At 44.8% G+C, this 12248-nt stretch overlaps 1 protein-coding gene across 1 annotated transcript; it reads right to left on the reverse strand.

The window, feature by feature from the left end:
• Positions 1-71: 71 nt before the first annotated feature.
• On the reverse strand, positions 72-12237 carry NUP85 (nucleoporin 85; the record flags this gene model as incomplete). Its single annotated transcript, XM_035893372.1, has 17 exons — positions 72-218; positions 835-921; positions 1564-1712; positions 3400-3503; positions 4870-4987; positions 5080-5231; positions 5689-5754; positions 6381-6464; positions 6766-6872; positions 7289-7420; positions 7805-7927; positions 8498-8632; positions 9003-9124; positions 10087-10156; positions 10975-11018; positions 11543-11613; positions 12005-12237. Coding segments are annotated over 17 exons (1899 nt in total), but the record flags the coding sequence as incomplete, so codon positions are not given.
• Between the last annotated feature and the right edge of the window lie 11 nt (positions 12238-12248).

Raw genomic sequence — 12248 nt, forward strand, 5'->3', positions numbered from 1 at the left:
GAAGAGAAGAACAAATCCCCACGCAATATGCAAAACAAGACATTTATTCTTAGAAAAGCAGTCAGGTTTATGTACAGTGAGCCACAGAGGATGAGTAAAATCACATACTGCTGTCCTCAAGATCCTTCCAACGTGCCTTCTTTGACGATGACTCGTGCAAGGTTTCGTGCAAGAGCAAGTCTCAGCATTTCCACTTTCGTAGTCTCGACGCCATCATCCTAAAAGTGAGCAGAGCCTGGGTTAGACTGCGACACACAGTAACTAGCTGGAGACAGGTTCTTTTCCTGAGTTTTGGAAAGTAAGGGTGCAGGTCATTCAGAGGAAGGGTGCACCTACATTTACTGGGCATAGCAGCCTCCCGAGAAGAGCAAAAGCTCCATTTCCTACATTTCAGATCAGCGCCAGACTGCACTGCCAAGCCTTTTCTTTTTCTGGCAGCTGCAGAGGTTTGCATGTGGAGCAAGCGGCTCCCTGCTCTGCGCCTGGAACATTTCACAGCCTGAGCTGTTAGGTGGCAGCACCTCAGCTTTTCATTGCCCATGTAATTTGCAATTATTTATCTTGGAAAAGCATCACAGTCCAATCCCAATCGGCAGAACAGTGAGGAGTGGAAGTACCCCTGTACTGGTTTGGTGTATACTTCAATTTTTCTCTTGACCACGCCTCATTTGGCTGGCCTTTAAAAACAACAGCACGTACCAGCCTCGGTAACTCGGGTTCTTCCTCTTTTCTGCCCCCACATAGGAATACAAATTTAGAGTTTGCTTTCCCCGCCCCGCCCCACCCCGCAGCCCCACCAGTTCATTACCCACTTGTCCTCAAAACAGGAGCTACCTGGAATTTCTGCTTATCCGACTTCCCTGCTGTCAGGTCTTCCAGGCATCGCATCAACTCATAAGTCTGCTCTGCTGAAAATACGACCTGTGGAAATGAAAGTATTTACTGAAAACGTCCAAGTTTAAGGACATCACAGGCTGAGAAGATAATCGAGAGGCAGAGAATGCTTTCACACTCCCACGGATTCATTGTGACCCTTTAAATCACAGGATCAGAGGATAATTCAGCTGGAAGTGACTTTGGGAGGTCTCTAGTGCCACCTCCTGCGCAAAGCAGGGTCAGCTATGAGGTCAGAGCGGGTGCTCGGGGCTTTATCCAGTCATGGGTCTGTAATTACTAAACTGCCATTTTCTTGATGGATTTTAAAGCAAAAAAATTGGGCTTAGAAGAAGGAAACACACTAGTAAAATCTTCAAGCTGAGTACCAGAGGGGACTGGACACAGTGTGTATTTAAATTATCAGCATCTACACATTCCACTGCTGTTTTCTAAAAGCAGGGACCGGAGCTGCGAGTTGCTTATTCTCCCTTGGGTCCCACGTGCTCCCGCTGCCAGGACACCGGGAGAGCTCTGCAATTCTGGAACTGCGCAAACAGTTCCTTTGCAGGGGAAGTGCAGTCCCAGCCTGGGGGCAGGAGGGGGGCTGTCACCAGTTTGAGAGACCTTGTCAGGAAGAACAGAAAGGGCGCAGGGACTCTTTGTCACCCGTGTCACCAGCCTGCTCACCTCCTTCAGCTCCAGCAGCGGAAGGGCGTCTGTCAGCAGCGTCATCCAGAAGGAGTACGGAGCAATGTGAGCAGTCATCAACATCAGAAGCAACCTGGCAGCTTCAGAGAACCGCTTCTCCGCGTACAGCCGGTGGAATTCTCGGTACTAAAAAAAACAGAACTACCCCCAACCGAAATGAGTCCCCAAAGCAGCTGAGTCTGGGGGAATGGGAATCTTGTGCATGAGGAAAGGTTAAAATAGAGGCTGTCCGAAGAGGCACCAAAACCCTGTTACTGTTCTTGGTAAGGTTTACTGTTTGAACCAGCCGGTTTGCTAACTGATACTGCCTGGTGCTGAGCGTTTGCAGGGTGAGCAACAGCACCAGTGGCTTAGAGAGACTGGAGGTGTCTGCAAAAACATGGAACGGGAGGGGAGAGGCAGCGGGGTGAATGTTCTTTTTGATATCACAGAATATCAGGAGGTCTGAAAGGCTGCATTGTCTTCCCGACTGTTTAAATGGAAACAGAGATCTTTGTTAACGTGGAAAGTTCTGCTTTCGTTAGGAATTGGTGAGATTGATCTCCAAGCATGTGAAAACTGGCTGAGGATGAAAGTGAGTTTTATTCTGCAGCTTTGTATCCACTAAACTGTCAGAATACTGGAAGTAATGATTCCCCTTCAGATTCCCCTTTGACTAATGCTTGAGCTCAAGATAGAGACCTGTGAAAGTTGTCCAGTGAACGTCTACCTGATGCTTCTAAAACCTCCAAAAGAAAAACAGGCATAAATATTTTCAGGCCTTTCAGGATTTTTTTATAAGAAGCGGAAAGGGAGGTAATTTCTCTATAAGCACAGTTTATAAACATGGTTACCCAATTAAACTACAAATCTTTGGGGTGATGCAAGGGTCACTGGGTGACAGTGGGCACACAAAGGCATGAGGGATTACCAGTTTGGTGAGGCACAGTTAGCTTCTAGGCTTAAATTAGGATAAGGTTTAAATGAAGGAAATACAGTTCCAGTTTTGCAAGCCTGGACCAAATGGGAACGGATCAAATTCAGGATCACTGTCACTGTAAGGCTTGTGTCAGCCAGAAGAGAGTCAGTCCAATTGCCAACAGCTATTCCCGATTCCTGTTAGAATTTGGCCGCAGTACCCGGGCTTGCTAACTGCCACAGCTCCAGAGAAAGGTGCATTTTAGCTCAGTTTCCTGTCTTGGTCCATTAATCAAATGCCACAGAGCAGCTGCAGCCAGGTGGGCAGGTTACCACAGCCCGCACTTGTGCCAGCCAGGAGAAGGAAGCTGCGGTGTGTAAAGGAAGCTTAGCTAGAGGCCCACCGCTGTCCTGTGGCACAAGTGCTACAGTCAAAGGGCAGGAGAGAGCTTACATTTGCCCAAGCTTGAAATTGGCACGCTGAACCAGCAAGAGATGTTGAGATTTTGGAGAACGTTATGAAGTTAGTTATTTTGACTATGTGATAATTTTAATCAGTGGTTTACTCTTCTAAGGAAGCCCCCTAAGGTCTTCCAGATCGTGTTTGCTAATGTTTCAAAGTCTCCCTAGGTAGTGATGCAGTCTGGAAAAAGACTAAGAAAGGGGAAGCCTACAAGTGTCAGAATTCAAGACTATCCTGCTCGAAGCAGTGCAGAACAGATGCCTACTGGGAGGGCAACTGGAAATGTGGTCTCCTGGTAGCAGGCAGGGTGCATCCCCAATCACCTTCTGTCATTTGCTCTCCCCTCATCACTAGAACAGGATGTAGCCAGATGGAGGAAGAGACAAATCCAAATAATGCCATGGAGATAACCATGTTCTAAATAACAGGCCAGAATGAAAACTGTAGATGCTTCTTACCGAGAAATGTCAGCCGGTCACTAAGCAGCATGGACGGTCCCAAATTATCGATGAGGTCTAAGTCAGAGAAGCAGCCCCTTTCACAATAGTCCTTAAGGAACCTAGGGAGAAAGAAAAACACAATAAAAGCTTAGAGGGGAAAACATTGTCCACATTCATTCTGTGTCTCCTGATCCCTTCCCAGAAAACTTCACTACACCGACTGAGTTCCATCTCAGTCAACATCCCGTCAGGGTTTCAGAAGACATCAGAACGTTTCCTGGGAGTGGCCAATGAACTGGTGTAATGTGCGTTTAACAGATGCTATTTATCATTCTAGATTTTGTGGTAGTTGAGATCTATTCTTTAAATGGAGTAAGGGAAGAAAGGAGCACAGGAAGCTGAGGCTGGTGGGGATGCATAAATAACACTCCCTGATCATAACAAAAGCTCTGTTCTTCTGCTGTGTAAAAAAGTTGATAAGCAGCAGGAACAAAAATAATTCTAAAAGCTTTTCATCTGTTTTGTCAGAGCCTTCGTTACGCTGCTTTTTTCAGAGTTGTTTCCTGTGATGGTTTTATTTCACCTTCTGTTGAAAGAAATGTAGCGATTCCCACTCCCTCAAAGAACAAATGAAAAAAAAAAACCAAACCAGCAATCCCTTACTGCTCCCTTTTTTCACTGCCAAGACAGAGTATTGCCTGGCCACCTACCCAGAGCGTCATTTCAAACTTATGCTCGAACTATGCAGAGAGATTGGTACCTGCCTATTTCCAATTGGCAAAAAAATACATGGCATGGATTGCTAGAGATTCAAATGCATAAAGCGAGTCGCCATGTCTTCTGTCTAGGCCTAAGCTAAGTGTTAGCAGCCTCTTCAATTTTGTAACAACCTTCCCACCCCTGCAAGGCCAGACCCTGTCACAAGCTTACACAAAACCAGGGACATGATAAAACTTTACTCTGTGTTACTTATAATTGTGGGTTGAGATTTTTTTGCAGAAATGGTGGCTTAAGTTGACTCCCGTGGACTTGTTTGGAGACGATGTGGTGAACTAGACTGGTTAAAAATAATCTGCTGACTAAAGCACAGGAGGTGATTATCCTCCACCCAGCTCAGCTCCCTGGTTCACTGTGCAGTCCATCAAACAGCCGTGTTGGAGCAGGGGCGCAAGGTAGAGCTATTGCCAAAAGAAATGTTTATCAAAGCAAGGTCTAAGAGGATTGGACTGTTAGATAGAGGCAATCTGTTTTATCTCTAGAGTTCATGAAGTAAAACAGCGTAGAAAAGAAACAGCTTCAGGTATTGCGATGAAAGTACCCAAGGATGCCATTTTCCAGCCCAGACGCAGGTATTTGGTCTGAGGGCAAGACCATGCCCACCTGCCTGCAGGATCTTTTTTGGTCTGTCGCAGCAGGGCTGCCCTCTCCCATCCTTACCACCCCGCTATAGTGGCAGTCGTGCAAGAGCTTCTGACTCAGACTCACCGATCGGATATTAGGGTAGCAAAAGCCGCATCCTTAGCTCTGATGCTCCACGACAGGGCAGAGCCCAAGCGATTATTCCGCAAAGCTTTCATGGCCATGATTTTGCAGATGCTACGAACTTAGGAGAAAACATAGGAGAAGAGGGAAAGGATTAGTTTCAGTAGTTTCACTTGTATCACTACAAAACAATGAGATCTAAAAATCGGTCACCTTGTTCGTGCATCTGTCTCTGCTCGCAGATCCTCAGCACTTTGAGGGCCTTCTGTTCTGTGTTAAGGGGTATCCGCTCAATATGAAGCTCCAAATACACCCTGCCGTATTCTGGACAGTGGTCAAAGTAATCTACCCCCAGCTGCCACAGGCTGAGAGAGGAAAAACAACCATCAAACATTGCAATCATATAAATTAAATAAGCACAACAGTAAAGCCACAAGGAGAATTTGAGTCTGTGCTGATTAACTTGGTATTCAGACCTAAAATGGCTTTTACGTTCTGCCAAATACCAGCCGCCTATCACAACTTTGGAATAGCTGCACCTTGCAAGTGCTTTGGTACGCATTGCCCTGTACCAAAAAGCCACAGTGGCAGGAGCAATTCTGTCCTGGTCAATACGCTTGATGGGTTCTAACAGATAGAGTGTGGTCTTTCATTCAGGACAGGAGACACACGAGTGTTGTTTGAGCCTTAGGGACACCTTCACTGAAATCCTAACAGCAGCTTCTCTAAATTTGGCCTTTTTACTTCATTAACATGTAGTGATTTGCTTTGGCTGCCTCGATGTTAGTCTATCCTCAAGTAAAAAAGAAAAAAAGTTGCTACCTGTGATGGGAGAAGAGTCCCGAGGCATACTCTAGCAGAAGGAATTCACGCATGTTTGAACCAAAACTGGGGGAAGAGAGAAAAGAAACAGGCATTATTATTCATAACTCATTGGCAAAACCTGCTGATTTTATTTCACAAGTACTTTTCACTTATGCAGCGTGGTTTTTCACAGGCTATCTTAACAAGATTTGTACCTCAGGCCTAAGCATGCTGGTCAGCTTTCCCCCTGGGGAGACCTGCCAAATATTTACAGCACTTAGCAAATATAACTTAGAGGAAGTGCTATAGGAAACTGAAACTTCAAGAAAACTCGGAGAGCAACATTCAATTGCTCAAACTTAAATTTATTCAAAGCAAAATATGGAAACTCTTTTTAGATTAGTTTCTTTCCATTGCAAATAATCACAAACATTTGGGGCCTTGATTGTATTTCAGATAAAATTATATTTTAAAAAATTCTTGACATTGTTCTGTGGCACTGCTGAATAGCACATCAAATTCATCAGGTCAGCAACTGCTTCTGCTTCTCAGAGCATCTGGGCTGCCTGTCGCTTCAGAGGCACACGCAGCACCTTTACTCTCCATCGTCTGTAAACGCCCAAAATGCTCCTTTTCAACCAGAACTCATATGCTGTTTCAGTTGTCCTTGCTTCTGGGTGTCTGAATAATCAATGCAAGTAAGTACTTACTAGAGATTGTGAGATTGCAGGAGTTTGCAGTGATCCAGGAGGTCAGTCAGATGAGCCACAAACCACCAGTTGCTCAGGGCAATGCTGTATTTAAAGCAAGCAAAAGAAAGGAAAAACTAAGCCTACTGCTGCCATGGAATGCATCAAGTTTTCCATGGGCATTTCTCACCAAGACAGAAGCTATATTACAGTATAATGTCTGGTTGCAATGTCCCAGACCTAGTGGAATACTTTAATTGCTGCCTGCTTCGCATATTTTTGCTAAATTCTTTGAAAGGATTATTGGTAGGGCTGTACCCATATCCACTACCCCAAATATTACTGGAGTGGATGCACACAGAAGCAATACTGTAGAACTAGAGAACCAAAAACCTCAAAACTCAACCTGCATTCCTTGATCACTTGATGCATCTCAAATTCAAAGGCTGCCATTAAGATCGTGTCTAGAGGCTCAGGGCTGCTTTCTCCACCCAGGAACAGGTCCATACTAGACTGTGGGAATAAGATCACCAGGCATGATAAATGCAGAAGTTGTGAGATGGTAGAAGGAAGACATTGTTTTGGATGTAGCAGCCTCGTTTAGGTTATTTTATGGGAAAGAATATGTCACAGAGACTGAACATGTTAACAAAAAAAGATGTTTCCTTATGTTTGCGTAAGGAAACTGGCAAAACAATTTGCAGGAACAAGACTGGTAATGGTAGACACTGAAGAGAGTTGGTCTTCAACAATTATTTGCCCACTGTATCAGCCTCCCAGTCCACTTATAAATTCTAGGAAATGGCTTAGAATAGTAATGGCTTACATAGTTGCTGTAAGATGTCAACCCTCCCAAAGTTTTTCTTTAAGTACAGTAACCCTTGTGTGCATGAAATGGTGGAGAATATAAAAGTAATGCTATTTCATGCCTGTGCATAAAACCGCAGTTCCATTGGCTTCACAGTTGGATGGGAATACAGGAGTCGGGTAACCAGAAAGTGGTACCAAGTAGTCATGAGTTCCTTCTTCTCCAATATGGCATCCTCATCTCCCAGCAGGATCTAATGGGAGAGAAACATAGGAGTAATTCTGCAAGTTCAGCAATGTACACAGCTGCATCGTTACCTCTTCAGGGGCATCACTCCCATTTTGCAAAGTCGAGGATTTAGTCAAAATTAAATTAACAAAGGACAAAGATCCTTCTCAGAGCCCAGTTTCCTGATCAGCCCTATGGCCTTGGACCCACAGAGAAAACAATCTGCCCGGGCTTGCAAAGGCTGCTGCAAACCAAAGAACACAGTCCAGAAGACTGGCTGCAATCTCTTGACGTAATGAACAGATCATCCAGAATATTGAAGTTACTTATGGCTACACAGGGCTCCTGAAATACACCAGGATGGCTCTGCTACTCGCCCCCGTTTCCTTCCTTCCCAGCAAAAACACACCTTGCAGATGGATTCCATGTGGGAATTGGAAGCAAAAGTTCCATCCTGTAGGTACCGCTGACATTCTTCATGCCAGTGCTGCCATTTCAGCTCCATCTCGGTCAGTGTCTGGGTGTTGCCAAGCTGAACAGAGGATAAGACACATAAAGTAAAGGAAACACCAAATCAAATCACAACAGGCGCTTGGGCAGAACTTGCAGTCATTCGTAGTAAAAAGCTAAACACGGGGCTGCCATCAAATTTTCCCTTGTCCTACAGTTGCATTTGAAGTGTCTTACTTTACCCATCTAAATAAGGCAAAGGGCCTTCAGAGGGTCCCATGAAAGGTTTCTATGATGCAGCTGCAATTTTTCCTCCACAATGAGATCATTGCAACAGAGGGAAACTGCTGGTAAAGTCTTCAGGGAATATTCTCTGCATGAGAACCGTTCTCAACAGGAACCGTTTCAGACAACTGGGTAATGTATCCTGCTGCAAAAATGATCTTTCTAACTATGTTGGTTTGTCATCTAACAGGCTTTTATCTGAATGGTTGGGTCTTGTGGGCAATTCAACACCACAAATATTACTGCTGTAAGGGATTAAGACTGAGATGTTTTAACAATGAACAAATTGTGATGTTACAGGAGCCACATCAGAGGCGGCTCTCTTTTCCCAATGGAACTGCATGAAAAAAATCCACTTTGTACATACACTGGGCACAGGCATCTTCTTCATCAAGTCATCCAAGATTTTGTACATGTTCACTGACGTGGGATTGGCACTGGCTTCCTTGGAGAGCAAGTGCCGTGCTTCATCCATTCGGCCTTGCAGCACAAAGACGTCCACCTGCAAAAACCACCTGTCTGTGAGCACCACGCTGTGCAAGGCTACAAAATACCAAGGAAGAGTATCAGAGGGGAATTGTAACCTGTGATTTAGGCAAGTTAAGTGGAGCTAAAATGCTTAAACCATCGGCCCTGCTAACTCAAATACATGGTGTAAGTCTTGACCTCCATGGATCATGAAAGTGAAAGGATCAGGATGGGAATGAGGGGTAGGATGATCGTCAGAATGGCTTCATCTTAAAACCTATATAGGCAGGCAGCAGCGGTGTCCTAGGTGTCAGTTTGAGGTGTAGTCTAGTGGGCAGGAGGAAGGCAAAACACATCAGTGTGAATTCTCTTTGTTTAAGAATCTTATAGGTGGCTATACTCACCACGTTCCAGAAGAGCTCGTGTTTTGATGGATTTTCGCTGCTCAGAACTTCACGGACCATGTTGTCCACATCGCAGACATGAAGTCGAACCCAGTCAAGGAGGCGAAGCAGAAGGGGGCCAGCTTTATGCAGAGAAGATTTCATACTGTTAGTTCCAAGCTGTTTGTTCCCCAGCTGCTATTTTACATACTTCTAACCTTAATGGCTTGACAATCGTTAGATGAGGTTTACTGATTGGATTTCTGTCTGCCACACTCACACTAAAAAGGAAGAGTTTCTTTGTAGCAGCTACCTTAAGTAGCCAAACTGTGGGAGCACCAGGCTGCAGACAGATTTCCGTGTGGCAATTTTAGACAGAACAGCAGCAGAATGCAGCAGAAAACCCCAGCCAGTTATGTGAAGAAATAAAAGGTGAGTCATTCAGATCGTAAATCTTGCAATGCCAAAAGACATATAGAATGTTTCTGTTTAATTTAGCATCAATTACTTATTATTAACTGAATATGAGGAGGAAATCTGGCGCTAGGTGATTAACTTTTCTTCAGATTAAGTAATCTATAATTTTTGAATCTCTCTTCTGAATTCTGGGACCATGCAAGTAACATACTTGTTTGCATAATCTGATTTCCTTAAAAAAATATTTACTTCTTTAAAATGCTGACGTAAACAAACTGACTTCAGAAACAGCATCCTGAAGTTAAAGAAGCTGCATCAGAGAACACGTAAATGTTAGTTGGCATCAACATATTTGATGCTTAAAGATGTGTTTATGCTTAAAAGAAGGCAAATAAATTGGCAACAGCTTTTGATATCCCTCTTCTTCACTGCCCTTCTGCAAAAAAGACAATTTAATTGTAGTGTACTACACGAGGGGAAAAAGTAGAAGGCAAATCTAATAGTTTGACATAATTCAATACGAAGAAGGCAATTTATTGAGGCAGAAGAGGTATTAAAAGGCTTACTGACACTTGTCATACCTCTAAAACATGTTAAGATATGACACAATGGATGCTATGTACATTTTTTAAATAAATAAGCAAACAAAGCCCCTTCAGTCTAAACATCAGGGTAGTTCACTGCTCACCTGTAGCTGCTTCAACAAACAGAATCTCACACAGGTTCCAGATCAGCTCCATTGCAGAGAGAATAGAAACCTGAAAAAAGCAGGGCCAGGTTTCAGATTTAGCAATTATTCCAGTTAGGTGTGGGGGTTTTTTAACCACACAAAGGTATCTGCTGTCCATAGCAATTGGTCATTAAAGGTCGGCTCTTACAGACAGAGAAATGTCCTACTGATGTTCAGAGATACAAATGAAAAGAGGGCATCGGGCCTCGACTTGTCTACACGTGTTCAGCTCAGAAAATATCAAAGCTGTTTGTGTACTGAAATGTGATGATCATCTGTCATCAGTGGGAAATACAGAACGGCACAGGAAGTGTTATTTTCAGCCTGATTGCACTCCTCAGACTTAACATTACAAACAGCAAAGTAAGGAAGAAAGCAAGCCAATTAAGCAACGTCAGTGCATCTACTAGGACAAAACTACCGTGAGCAATCTGCTCTTCCCACAACGCTCTTCTACTGTCCGACAGCTCATGGTGAACATCTAGAGCTTGCTACAAGGCTCCGATGCAGTTTGTTGGAACCTGAGTGTTTGAGAGGTGACCTTTCAGACAGGTGAGTACTGGCCCACAGCTGGCTTTAAGATGACAAGAAAACAGCACACCTAGAACACTGAATACATGTTTAAGAAATGGCAGTGAATCCAGACATTGGGCGGCTTCTTACTGTTTTAGAAATAACGGAGCTAACTATTTACTTCACATTTATTCTTGGTTACAAACTGCACCCAATATCCTAAGCCAGAGTTAAATCTAAAGTGCCTTACTGCCACAGAAGTGTTGGCCTTGGTGAATTTACTAGCCAGTGGTTCATGTTCAGTTGTGACTACACGACACGGCTGCAGATTACCTGGGTGCTACACTGGCTGTGCAGGGCAGGGTCCCGGGTTGAAACTGAGGGAGGAATAAGGAAAGTCAACGAGCAATGTATTTACCTTTCACAGCCCTTTCTGGGCTCATGAATAAAGACGACAATACCTGATCACTCATCAAGCACAGACCTAAATGAGTACACACATGGCAAAGCTCACTTTTATATAAAACTTTGTACCTTTTTTTTTTTTTAAATTCCATGCAAATCTGGGTATGGCTACAGGGCAAGGATGGAAGGAAAGAGTAAAATCTCCAACTTTTGGGGGGGAGCAAGCTGTTAAGTTTGACTCAGTTTGCCACAAAACTGCAACCCAAGATATGAAAAGACTGCAAGTCCCTAGAACATTAGTTAAAACACAGTGGGGGAAAAAAAATCTCAGACCAGATTTACAAACCAACCTGGAAACCTCCTGGCTGGAAATGGAGTCCTGATAATTACTGAAATCTATGTGTGCTACAGTTGCAATAACTTACAATTGAAATGCTACTTTTATTATCACAAACAGCATTTCCTTTTATTGCAGTAGGAGAACAAACAAACTTACTAGCTGCCTGGTGCATGTCCTCCATACAGGCTCTTATCACCGATCGGTAGTTTTTACTCACTTGAACCAATCTGCCAAACACAAAAAGGCTGCAGTTAGAGCGCGCTGTTTTGAGCTTTAGTCGCATGCCTATTGCCCACTAAAGCCTTGCAAGGTGCTCTGCAGCAGAGGAGTATGCGGGTGAATCCATCGGGGGTCAGTGAGGCTGTGCACCGTGGGTGTACGCATGCTGGCTAGATGCAAGCAAAGGCGTTGGTCAGCACAGTTATTAGAAGGATCAGGGCCTTGCTTTGTAAAATTACCCTGACGCAGTCATTTTTTCTGCTCTGCTGCCGGTTACAGCAGCTGTAAGCAGCCTGGTCCATGGCACTGGCCTCGCTGGAGGCGTTTACAAGTCCGTGGCGCTGGAGAAGGAGCAGCGACCGCGGGTGCTTCCCAGCCTCCCGCGCCCCATTCACTCACTGCGCTTTCCTCGACTTCCCCGCCAGCTCCTCCTCGCTCCGCTGGAGGCCGAGGAAGATCCCGTGCGACTCGTTGAAGAGTTTCCGCAGGGTCTGGATGTAGATGTCCTGATCCTTGCGGACCACGAAGACGCGGGAGGAGCTCGGCCCTCCCTCCCCGGTGCCTGCAACACAGCCCCCGTCAGCGCCCCGGGCAGAGGCGCCCGGCCCGGCCCGCCCGAGCCCCGGCCCAAGGACCCACCTCT

This window comes from Egretta garzetta, unplaced genomic scaffold (assembly GCF_000687185.1).
Source record: "Egretta garzetta isolate BGI_Z169 unplaced genomic scaffold, ASM68718v1 scaffold34, whole genome shotgun sequence".
Lineage (NCBI taxonomy): Eukaryota > Metazoa > Chordata > Aves > Pelecaniformes > Ardeidae > Egretta > Egretta garzetta.